The sequence below is a fragment of the Aulostomus chinensis genome, chromosome 16 (assembly GCF_037954235.1).
Source record: "Aulostomus chinensis isolate RoL2024-O1b breed Wild chromosome 16, RoL_Achi_v1.0, whole genome shotgun sequence".
NCBI lineage: Eukaryota > Metazoa > Chordata > Actinopteri > Syngnathiformes > Aulostomidae > Aulostomus > Aulostomus chinensis.
The window spans coordinates 4814441-4827230 of NC_141335.1; the positions used below are offsets into that span (position 1 = coordinate 4814441).

Genomic DNA, 12790 nt, shown 5'->3' on the forward strand with positions numbered 1-12790 from the left:
CCCACTTTCTAAATCCACCCACCCGTCCATCCACAACCTCTAAACAACTATTGATTTAATACAAGCCCCCGCCACCTCTATATCTCTGTTACCTTAAAATCCCCCACTTTTACCTCTCCTTTATTTCCCAGCAGGCTGCCTTCCTTCACACTTGACTGATACGAGGGGAGACAGCTGTTTACCATGTATGTGTGTTTTCATTCTCTTTTTAATACCAGCTGCAATCATCTGGAGTCTGATGGCTGATGATGATGATGATGATGATGATGATGATGATGATGATCAAAAAAATCTTGAAAATCACTTTTAATCACACTTTAAGTATTTTTCTATTTGAAGAAATTAATCCAAATTAATTATCCATCCGTTTTCTATTCAGCTTATCCTTTAAGGGTTTCGCGCGGGGGGGGGGGGGGGGGGCGCAGGAGCCTAACCCAGCTGACAGTGGGCAAGAGGCGGTGCTTGAGGATCATACATAGTTGACATGGAGTGATATCATTTGTATTTATCCAAATTTAGCTTCGTTCCTGCTGTGTTTTTTTTTTTTTTTTTTCTGGACAAACTTACCTATGACACAGAACGGTTTTCTGGCGAAGCGGAGGCGTCCCTGCCAGCCCCGGTAGCGGCAGCAGCAGCCGGCGCTCCATATCCTGATGATGTACTCCAGGCCAAACACCACAATCATCACAAACTCCTGCAGGACAGACAGACACAGCCTACATATTTAAATCTAAATAAAAGACACAGCAGTGAGAAGAGAAGTGTGAAGTATTTAGTTAAGTTCGTCCCTCTTGCGCTACACCACATACACAAACTCATACTACCAGTGTGGCACTTGACTACATCTTTGTGATGTGTTCCTACGTCACTAATAAGCCTCTGTCAAGGTAAAACTGTTCCATGAGCTTTCAGCAAAACCATAAGTGTAGTTAATAGTATTTATAATGGAGACGTTCCATTTTGGAGCACCAGTTCCGGGACTGTCCTCCTACGCAAGCTGGTTTACTGGCTTGACCTACTTTGACACTTCCGCGGAGCAGAGCTATCATTAATATTATTGGGATTTTATTTTCCAAGGCTGGGGAGACTCAACATGTCCAATAACAAACACAATCCCAGCTAATAACCACAACAAATATGGACACGATTTGTCAAACAACAGAACTGTCGTTGAAAGTTGAAAGCTGACATGAAAACAAAGAGCCAACAATTCAACAATAGGTGTCCATCCATGCATCGTCATCTTCCGCTTATTCCTACACATTAAGGGTCGCGGGGGGGCAGGAGCCTATCCCAGCGTCAACGGGCGAGAGGCGGGGTTCACCCTGAACAGGTCGCCAGTCCATCGCAGGGCCAACACATAGAGAGACGAACAACCATTCACACTCACATTCATACCTACGGTCAATTTAGAGTATCAATCAGCCTCGTCCCCAAATTGAATGTTTTTGGACTGTGGGAGGAAGCCGGAGTACCAGAGAGAACCCACGCAGGAACAGGGAGAACATGGAGACTCCACACAGAAAGATCCTGTGTCCGAGCTGGGACTTGAACCAGGAACCTTCTTGCTGTGAGGTGACAGTGCTGACCACTGCACCACCGTGTAGCCTCCTTGTTTCAGAGTTCCAAACAAATTCCTCCCCATGTCATTTCCCTCCTTTCTACACTGTATCACTTGGAAAAACACCTGAAATTCCTTTTTCATTTCACAAGTGCAGCTACCGTTCGTTCCAGAAATGATACCCTCACTGTCTGGATTATTCAAAGACCGCACTGCGACCAAGGTCCATTGGATTATTTCCTACCAAAAGAGATATTCCTATGCAAGCAGACAATGTGCTCCACGGACGATTGATTTTGGAAGGAGTTGCAGCCTTTAATTTTTAAAATGTATTTTTTAATGCTTTGAGCAGCATATAATAAATCCATTTTATTAAGGCAGAAGCAGATAACCCAATGCTTGGAAAATGAAAACAAACCTGTCTGCATGACTACTTACAGTAAGTGGCAAAATGGAGAATGCATTTATTTTATGTGCGACTTAGATGAGCCGACTCTGATATTTTCCGTACTTCTCTGAATATAAACAGCGCTCGAGCTGCAGTAAGACATGTTGATGCTCTTTCCACCTCTGCTTCCAGTTTTTTTTCTTTTTTCCTACTCCGAGCGATGATTTCTGCTTAATCACATCGGAGGAACAGACTGTTAATGCAAACTGAATTACAGTAAAGTGATTTTAATCTAGATTAGTAAGAGACAATTAAAGCAATGAGAGAACAGTTCTAAAGCAGAAACACACACATTTAATCACGTCACACAGATGCACGCCTGTACGCACGCGTGCACAATAATTAGCGATAAAAAATAATAACACAGTAGACTCAATAAAGGTCCTCGTGTCACACACTGGCCCCCGGTTCATTAAATTTTGATAAGCACAAATTTGTTCTCAAATATCAGAGGGCCTTTTCAAAGCTTGGCAGGTATTTTCACTGCTTGCTTCTTATATCTATGGTGTACCATTTACAACAATAGAGGCTTTAGGAGCCTGGGTGATTGACAGTTAAAAGAGAGGCAAGGTGTCACAGTAAGCCATCAGGCTTTGCTTCCTGTCTGTAAGACTTAACGGAGGGCTAAAAAGTCCTATAGATTGTAAGAAGAAATGTATGCATGCCAGTTTCATGAGGGAGGCCCATCTTCTGTGTGTGTGTGTGTGTGTGTTTATGTATCTTACCAGGATGAGCAGGCAATGGGAGGAGAATTCCTGGTGAGCAGGAATAGTAGAAAACACAGAGAGAACCAGACATCCAAACACCAGGATGAACCTGTGGAGAGCAAACACACACACAAATGAGCCACGTAATAAGAAATATGATATGATAAAAGGTTACTGGAGTTATGGAATTTGACCACACACTTCATTATCCTTTGACCAGGACTTAAAGTAAAGGGATCAGTCTGCAATAAAACAAAACAAGCCCAAAAACCCCTCAACGACAATAAAACAACTATATGTGAAAACTGAGACTGAATCTCCATATACGTAAGCATGTTTTTGAGCAGAATGCACACACAAATCTGCAGCTCTCTTCCTTTTGGCACATTCAGTCGTCTCCCTCCTCGTTGCCTGGTTGACCCAAAATGCTTCTCCGCTGCTGCCCACAAGGAAATCACTCAGTCTCTTGTATATCATATGGTAAGTTGGTTAATGAGCAAACACAAATTAAAATTCATAAGGAAGCTTCCAGGCAACATATGCACTGGCTAGAAGCCCCAGCTCGCAGTTCTTCAGAGTATCTTGGAAACCCTTTTTTTTTTTCCAAAGATGCCATCTGTCTTTCTGAGATGTTCCGTCTTCTCATCTCCATAGATCTCTGAGTGTTTGCTATTTGTGTACAAAATGTGTTCAAGGCTTGCCTCCTTCTCTTCTACTTTCTCTTTAATCTTTCATGTTATGAGTTTTTCCCCTCCCTCCTTGTGTCTGCCTCTGTTTTTCTTTTCTTTCCCTCCCTCATAATCACTTTGTCTCCGTCTTGGCTCCCCTGCAATGATTGATGCCTTTTGTTTTCAGCGTGATCTACGAGGAATAAGGAAATAAGGAGGTGTACGTGTGCACCTGTACATGAATCGTGTGTGTGTACCTGAGGCCTGCATCTGCAGCTGACATGACCTGAGGAAGAGCAGCTATACAAACTAGATTCGAACAACATCACCCTCCAAAGCAGACATAGTCAGTTTAGCCTCGACTCAATGCTTGATTAGCATTAAAACAAGTACAGTTTGTGGTGATTTTTGAAGTCGGTTCAAATTGCATCACGTTTTGACTTTTGCACTCCTGCACATCCACATCTGACACTTGAAGGGTTCGTGCAGCGTCATAGTTGGACATTAAGAGTCAAAGTAAACAAGTTTGGCTTGAAAACAAAGAACATGCGGGATGTGTATTCGAAACAACAACAAAAGATATTGAATTAAGTAATTTCAATTAATACAAAATAATACAGGGCGGCACAGTTGTGCACTTGTCAGCATTGTGGCCTCACAGCAAGAAGGTTCCGGGTTCGAGTCCCGACTGGAACACGGGATCTTTCTGTGTGAGTCTGCATGTTCTCCCTGTTCCTGCTGGGTTCTCTCTGGTACTCCAGCTTCCTCCACAGTCCAAAGACATCAAGAGGGACCAGGTTAATCCAGACTCTAAATTGACTGTAGGTGTGACTGTGAGAGCCAATGGTTGTCTGCCTCTATGTGTTGGCCCTGCCATGGACTGGTGACCTGTCCAGGCTGAACCCAGCCTCATGCCCGAAGGCTGCTGGGATAGGCTCCACCCCCCGCCACCCTAACAGGATAAGAGGTCGAATGGATGGACAAAGTAATATAAAGATCCGTTGAATGTCACTGTGCAGCTGAAATCCCTGGGGAGGGAACATGCCCGTCTCTCTCTGTCTCTCTCTCTCCACATTACAGTAAAGACTGTACTCCTGGAAAAAAATGGTCCCATTTTAGCCTGAGACCTTAATCACAGTCACACAATCAGCCCATTATATTTAGATGAATAGCTCAGCTCTTCACCATGAGGAACTACATGTGGGATTCAGAAACACACCTTGTTTCATGGAAGCAGCAACACTGACTGCAGTCATTACATCAATTATGAAAAATCACATTCATTATAACAGCAATTATTCCAACTAGGAAGAATGAAATCTGACATTTCGCTTTTATCTTTCCATATTGTGCAATGTTTTGACGAATTAGATCAGGAATTCTGAGAAATGAATGAACAAATGAATGTCTTCTGGATACTTCAGTATCTTAAAATGAAATGTCGTCATCATGTGGTCTCATCTCTTTATTCGGCCAGCCTCGTTGCGTGTTTGGTGATAAAATCAAACAATAAGTGAGGACAGACTCCGTGTTTTGCTCGCCACAGTGTGAGTGTGATGACACACCCAGCCGATCATGCTGATTGATCAGTCTCTGGGTGCATCTTGATCGGTCTCGCTTGAACTGCTGAGAATGTTGCCCGGGTGGTGGTGTTTGGGCGAGACGAGTGTGTGTGGTCACTGCCTGCTCAGCGGATCGATCTGAGGTTTTCTGTTGGGTTTATTTTGCCTTTCTCCAAGAGGAAAAGCACACTTGGATTGATAATAAACGCAACAATCGATCAGGTTGTCAGCTGCTCAAACCTGCATCCTTTGTGCCAAATTTCTTTACATTTTGGTATAAAAGATGAACTGGAAAGATTCTGATTCATCAAAGGTCACGTAACCCGATAATTTAGGAATGCTTACGGTAAAAATCATCACATTTGTTGCAAACATCCACACGACATATATTTATGGCCATCAGACATTGCGTTGTACACAAAATTGCACACATACAACTGCAATGTGGTATTTCTGTTCCAAAGCACGCTCTTACTATATTGCTCAAACTGACATTCATGCGTAGCAGACATCAATAATAAGGCTGCTGCTTAATAATGGTAAGTGCCTGTCAAAAGCAGACATATTATTCCCCACCGGTGACACACACGTGAGCTCACTGCATTCATTTGCATTAAATGCTTCATTCTAAATGCAAATAATCTTTCTTTATGGAATATCTCAGCCTGCATTTGCTGCTGATGGACAGCGTCTGGTGAAGTCGATGGTCGGAGGACAGTGTGACTTTGCTGCGTAGTACGGACAAATAATCTGAGACTTGTTGTTGAACGACTTGCTGATGAGGCAGTGACGAGTTTTCAGAACTCAGAAGCGAGCGAGAAAGTTGAGAAGCCAAAACTTGGAGAGAAAAAAAAATCCTCCATGTAAAGACTTCCATCAGAATAAAAACGCTCCAAATTTGGTTCAATGACAGGGTGAGAATGAAACTTTTTATCATCTGATCACAAGAATTATCGCACCAACTGAGCGGATTAAACTACATCCTCCGTCAGGATGCACATGCATAGCAGTGCTTGGTGTGGTGATTGTTTTTTTTAATGGTTTGTTATTTATTTCCTGATTTATAATTTCTGTTTTTGAGGAGGATTTAATCATCAGAATAAAATAAAAAATAAAATTAATATGGGATTTATGAGGACCCAAGGACAAAAACACAACAAATAACAATTATAATATCACATGTGATCGCGTGTATTTACAGCTTCCCAGATCATTTTTATTATGAGAACGTTGCTTTAAAGGCAAACAAAGAGGAGTTTTATTATACAATAAAAAATGACTTATAACTCACCCATAACTTTTAATGGTGTCTTCAAACATTCACTTTAAATCAAGAAACATTTTTAGCATCTTTAATGGCCTTATCTGTAGTGTTCACCTGTTCGTATTGTGAATGTGTCAGAGTTGTTTCACTGTGGGGGGCGCAGTGTAAAAGAGAAACTCGCCTTTTTACTGTCAGGGATTTTGAGCAGACCTGGGTTCTGTGAGGGCGGCCATCTGCCTCGACCGTCTGGGGTGAAAGAGAGCAGGACAGCGAGGGAAAGGGGATGGGGTGAGCGAGTACTTTCATGATGTCCGTTCCATCTTCAAACTCTGTTTTATGGTGCTGATGTTGTTTGCTTTTGTATTCTGTTTTTATGTGAACCCTCATTAAAAAAAAGTAATTTCCCCTGGTGACAGAATAAAGATAACCTGAACCTGTTGTGAGACAGAAACTTCCCTTTGGGATTATTAAAGTACTCCTGTCATTTATGAGGCTACAGCACTGGATTATTCACTTTCTCGGATCCATCCATCCATCCATCCATTGTCTTCCACTTATTCCTGTTAAGGGTCGCGGGGGGGGGGGGGGGGGCTGGAGCCTATCCCAGCGTCAACGGGCGAGAGGCGGGGTTCACCCTGGACAGGTCGCCAGTCCATCGCAGGGCCAACATAGAGAGACAAACAACCATTCACACTCACATTCATACCTACGGTCAATTTAGAGAATCAATCAGCCTCGTCCCCAATTGCATGTTGGATGGTGGGAAAAAGCCAAGGTACCAGAGAGAACCCACGCAGGCACGGGGAGAACATGGAGACTCCACACAGAAAGATCCCGTGCCTGAGCCAGGACTCGAACCTGGAACCTTCTTGCTGTGAGGCCACAGTGCTGACCACTGCACCACCGTGCAGCCCCACTTTCTCGGATAAGTGATAGATTTGAAATCTTTTATTGTATTGTTTATATATCGGGATGGTATGGTGGTGCAGTGGTCAGCACTGTGGCCTCACAGCAAGAAGGTTCCGGGTTCGAGCCCCAGCTGGAGCGCGGGGTCTTTCTGCTTCCTCCAAAGTCCAAAGACATCAAGAGGGGACCAGGTTAATCCAGACTCTAAATTGACCGTAAGTAGGAATGTGAGTGTGAATGGTTGTCTCTCTCTATGTGTTGGCCCTGTGATGGACTGGTGACCTGTCCAGGGTGAACCCCGCCTCTCGCCTGAAGGCAGCTGAGATAGGCTCCACCCCCCCGCGACCCTCAACAGAATAAGCAGAAGAAAATGGATGGATGTTTATACGTCTTAACATGTAGTTCAGCAAATATTCCTGCTTGTAAAGAACTCCTCGCTCAGGAAGAGGCTTTACTATTATTGTACTAACAGAAGTTGTATGTAAATAATCGCAAAATGCAATACTGGACAGCACCACAGTCATCAACAATTCCTAATCTCCATTTCTATCAGTCTACCAAATCTGATCAAAATCAACCCACAAACTTTTGAGTTATTCTGCTGACAGAAAGACAAACCCATGCACGTCACCCTAAAATAATAAAAGCATGCAAAATTGGTAACGACAGAAATCGTGTCAAGAGTTTTGAGCTCATTGATATACAATAAACACACGCAGCCCTCAAGACCACTTCAGAAAGAGCTATATTTAATGTTGCTTTTTTTCATGAGGGTAATAAATTCCCTCTTAGTCGACACATCTAAGTGGAAGAAGATTTAAAATCAAACAGACTCTCAGCACAGAGAAAGAAAGAAAGAGAGAGAGAGAGAGTGTGTGTGTGTGTGTGTGTGTGTGTGAAAGAGAGAGAGAGAGAGAGAGACTGTAATCTCCTCATGGAGTCATGGATAGGTATCACGCTATGATGGAGTACATGGATGTACTTGTCTATGTAAAACGATATCTTATAGCAGGGGCTTTTAAAAATAAGGGATCATCATCAAGGGAGTGAACGAAGTTTTCCTATATTTATTTATATTTCAATAAGCTGTGTTCTGTGTGTGTGTGTGTGTGTGTGTGTGAAAGAGAGGGAAGGATACGTGAGAGGTCAAGGTTTTCCACGCAGTATGGGCTGCTATCATTATCTATTTCCTTCTTTCTTACTGTGCCAACCAAGCATACCCTTTCAATCAAGGCTGAGGGAGGGAACGGAAATAAGAGTGAAAGATTGAAAGAGAGGAAAGACAGAGAGAAACTGGTTCCTCTGGACCAGAGGAGGCACAGAACAAAAGAAACAGTTGAAGATGTCAGTGAATATAAGCGGGCCATACACAGAGAGGAGGAGCAACACATTAATCCAAACGGCAAAAAAGGAAAAATGCTGAAGTTTTGTTATGTTAACTAGATTTAACGCTGAGTCAGCATGTGTGGCTATTTTATGGCAAAAAAGATATTGTAAAATCCATAAATAGTCTCGAGAGCACTAAGAGAGCGCACATCTCTGCCAGGGTGAACTCTCGGCCCCTGGCACGTCCATACTCGAGCCTAATTACTGCTGCAGGCGGCGATGAGAGGCCCCTCACACTGGGTTTGGCACGAGGGAGAAGACAAATACTGCAACGTGGTGCAGATATCACTTCCTGCCTTCCTCTAGGTGGCCCTAGAGAACACACACTTAAAATATAATAGCTTGCTGTGCATGAGGACATCAATTTCTTGAAATGAAACGATGCTTTTATACATCACGATTACGTCCTGTAACCCCTATGTGGCGCTGTGTCTACGACTTGAATTCGGCTTGTCATCAAATGTGTTTCGACTGATCATGTGGGGTCCAGCAACAACAATTTCCTGTTCTAAGGCTTAAAACTTGATCCCGGTATTGCAGACCGATTGGGTAACCAACACCAGGGCTGCAGGTTGTTTTTTTTTGGGGGGGGGGGTGCATAATCCTCTCACATATTATGTCCTCGTGGTGAAGTTCCTCGCCATCAGATAATGCGATGGACGATGACTTCGCATGTGATGGGGGAAGCAGGACACCTCGGTGAGGTGAATTGATGCAGAATTAGAGTGAAAAAGAAAAAAAAATGAACGAAAAATGAACGAACGTCACCTTGCCGTGGTAACACCGTTTGAGGCAAACAATCATCAAACCAGCGAGAATTAGTCTCACAATTTTTGCGTCATCCGGCTGAAACGCCACCAAAGCCACAACTTTCTCGGTGGAGGTGATCATTCGACATAGTTTGAGATGAAAAACACTTAAATTGTGATGTAACTTTGTGACGTCTCCTTTTTAAAAACATCGACAGAAGTACTTTGTGAATCAACTCGTTGCCTGGATGCCTTTAGCGCAGGAAATGATGAGAAGTGAATCAAAATGAACGGAGAGCTGAGATCAGCAGCTTCTCCTGGACGAGCTCAGCAGAGCGAGCGGAGGATGTGACGGGGAGATAAAGACTGAGCTTGGCGGTGAATAACATTTCTCCTTCGAAGAAAAGGCCTGGATCACCGCTACATCAGGGAGGAGAAAACAAGAAAGAAAAGGGGATGAATAAAGAAATGAGAAACTGCACTGGGCACCTCAGTCACTAAGCCAACTTTTATTGTATTGATCTGGCTTTTATTCTAGTCTGCGCGGCTCACACTGTCACATCTACCTTTTGGTATGATGTACGACAGACTGATAGATGAGAGAGAAGCCTGAAAACACACCGGCAGATAAAGAGAGAAAGAGGAGAAGACAAGGACTGAGGAGAGGAAGCCATGATGAGGTAAAGAGAGAGTGAACGAGTGAGAAAGATGGATGGAGTCAGGCCGACTCCTTGCCAACCGTCTACGAGTTGATCCTTGTGTTTATTCACTCGAGTGCAGTATCTTCCCTGATGATGGCAGCGATAAAACACAAGGTTTTATTTCTAAGCAACTACTTGACCAAACACAGCCGGGCCAAGGACGTGTGGCTGCTCAGGCCAGCTTTCTCTGCACACTTGTGAGACATCTACCTCCAACAAAAGTAAGGTGGAACTGTAACCACGCTCATTCTCGCCTGCTCTTCAGAGAGATGGAGGAGCAGCTGGAGGTGGTGGGAAATCAATGTCTCACTTATGGAAGCTTCAGCAAGACCAGTTTGAAGAGTTGCGGCTCGAAAGATTAGAAAACGTCTTACACTGAGGTGCGCAACCTGAAATTTCAGGTCTGCAAATATTAACAACCTTCTCACTAATCTTTCTACATAAGCGACTAGATTAGTGACTTTAACTACCCGTGATTATGTATCTGCAGTGTCTTCCAGTCACTGGGGATTTATCATTGCGCGTTTTTAGAGTTGTGCAGTGCTCTTCCTTTGCGCCGCAGCGCCCTCTAACGTATGACTATGATAACGCAGCTTACCGAATTTTTCTTTTTGTCTTTTTTTTCTGGGTAAAGAGACAATTTCATGGTTTTTATTCTGATCCCTTATTTGCTAATTCTGGTCAAACCGACCCACCTCAGACGATGCTAACAATCCAGACACACCAGTTGCCTCCAAATGAACCACTCGCCGCTCATAACGTTGAAGCTAACGGCAAGTGACAGCTAAGAAAAGCAGAACTGTCCAAAAATATAATGTTTACCCACTCAGAAGCCCACTGTCCGGTACTATTCATGTCTTCCTTATCGAGCCGTATCCCCAGTGATTCCACAAACACTTTGATTTGAGCTAAAAACAAGAAGAGATGTATCACCGACTCATTTGTGGTGTGCTGCTAGCTTTGTGCTGCTAGCTTTGTCCGCTACATACCAACGGCCCTCGTCTGGTGGAGGTGACCGAAGCTTTTATGAACCAATGTGACCAGAGTTCCCACTGCATGGAAGTGTTGTAAATTACGGCCCAACCATGTTTTAGCAGAAACAGAATGTATTGTTATTTTGTACCAGACTTCTAAAAAAAAAAAAAAAAAAAAGCAAAAAGCAAAAATTCAAAAAACATGTTTGAAAATCTGAAGAAATTCTCATGAAATTAGGACGAATCCTGAAATATCGTGAAGTAAAATACAATGACCGAGTCTGAGGAAAGTTGAACGCAATTAAAAGGTGGATTAAAACCTGAAATGTCTAGACCCAGCGGCATGTCTGAGCATAACTAATCATAAGTAGTACGCTAGCTTAAGAAGCAGCTGTTTGCTGTCTTATTCCACATCTAGAAGCCATGTGATCACAGTGAGGAGAGACAGAGATAATAAAGTTTGGGAGAGCGGTAAAGAGAGAAAGAAACAGCCTGACAGGAGCCAATTTTCCATGATGTGGGATGCACTGAGGATGGGTGAAGGGTGCGAGAAGACTCGGAAAGCTTTTTAGTGCATCTGCATGTGTGTGCGTGTATGTGTGCTCTCACTAACTAGATGCAGACTGACATACTGTTGAGCGAAGCCAACAGCTAACAGGGTTCATAAAAACACTGCAGGCTCCCTCTCTCTCCCTCTCCCTCTCACCCGCACGCACGCCATACATCAGATTCCTATCAGCACCCATCTTTGCACTAATAAGACTCCAAGACTCCTGTTGAGAGTGCTGCACAGCAGATGTCAGCACGACAGAACAAGTGAGAGAGGGAGAGAGAGAGAGGGAGGAAGACAGGGTTGAAATGCATATATCAAAACTGGTATTTCAAACTTAAAATGTTTATTTTTATTGTCTGGATACTTTTGATGAAGTTTTACTGAAAACATCAGGTACGCTTCCCCAAAAGATGACAGTCTGGGGAGGAGGTTCAGCTTCTGTGTCTCTTTTTCCTTGAACCTTATATCAAAGGCTTTTGTTTTTTTTATCATTTCTTTTACAAGAAATGAGAGTGCACATAAACAAGCTTGAATCAAACCTCCGAGCCAAAAGAATAAGAGGCGCAACTCTGATGTTTGCTGCGCAGTTTAAGAGCTGAAGTTATTTAACAGTAAAATATAGCGCACACGCTTCCCTCCTGCTCGCTGTGGTCTCGACTCTTCCATTTCCCACTTAGCTTAGCCAGCATTATCGTGCACATCATAACAAAAGGCGTAGCACTTTTTGTTTTTAAGGAAATCCACTGGGATCAGTGGGCAGTTTTGATTAATGCTTCTCAACTAGTGGCCGTCACTTTGTTCACAAAGACTCACTACTCAGACTAAGCCAGTTGAACTCAGAGAGAGCTGTGACTGAGCAAATGTAAAGCCTGCACAGCTTTATTGAGCTCAGTTAAGCCAGGACTCAAATGTGGTTTGTCAGGAATCCATCCCTGCTTTTTGTACTCCCTATTTTGGCAAGCCGGGCCTTTTCTGACACTAATTTAATTGGCAGGGGTTAGATAAACCAAGTCTTTTTCAAAAGAAGGAAGCTTAACTGTAATTTCCAGACAGAAATCTGTTTAACGTTTCAATTACCGTGCACTTGGTTTATTTGATTCTGTGCGTAGTGCCTTCAGATCAGAGGCAAATGCAGTGTCTGTTGTTGCTGCAAGTGAAGGATCTCAGACTTGTGTTTCAGTAGTGAAACACCTATGATACGCCAGGTGTGATACCGGAAATGCAGGGGAAACTATTTTATGACGTCATAGATCAAGTCTGCGTGTTCTAAGGCTCCCAGCACCAGCGTGAATTTGATGAGGTTGAATGGTT

The 12790-nt window shown here is 43.3% G+C and overlaps 1 protein-coding gene across 1 annotated transcript in view; it reads right to left on the minus strand.

Annotated features, from left to right (window-relative positions):
• kcnq5a (potassium voltage-gated channel, KQT-like subfamily, member 5a) overlaps window positions 1–12790 on the minus strand; it is a 99380-nt gene that overhangs the window by 26765 nt on the left and 59825 nt on the right. The window contains exons 3-4 of the mRNA XM_086179889.1: window positions 2735–2825; window positions 568–694 (exon numbers count right to left, since the gene is read on the minus strand). Of these exons, the coding sequence (XP_086036015.1) occupies window positions 568–694; window positions 2735–2825 (218 nt within the window). The remainder of the gene's footprint in view (window positions 1–567; window positions 695–2734; window positions 2826–12790) is intronic.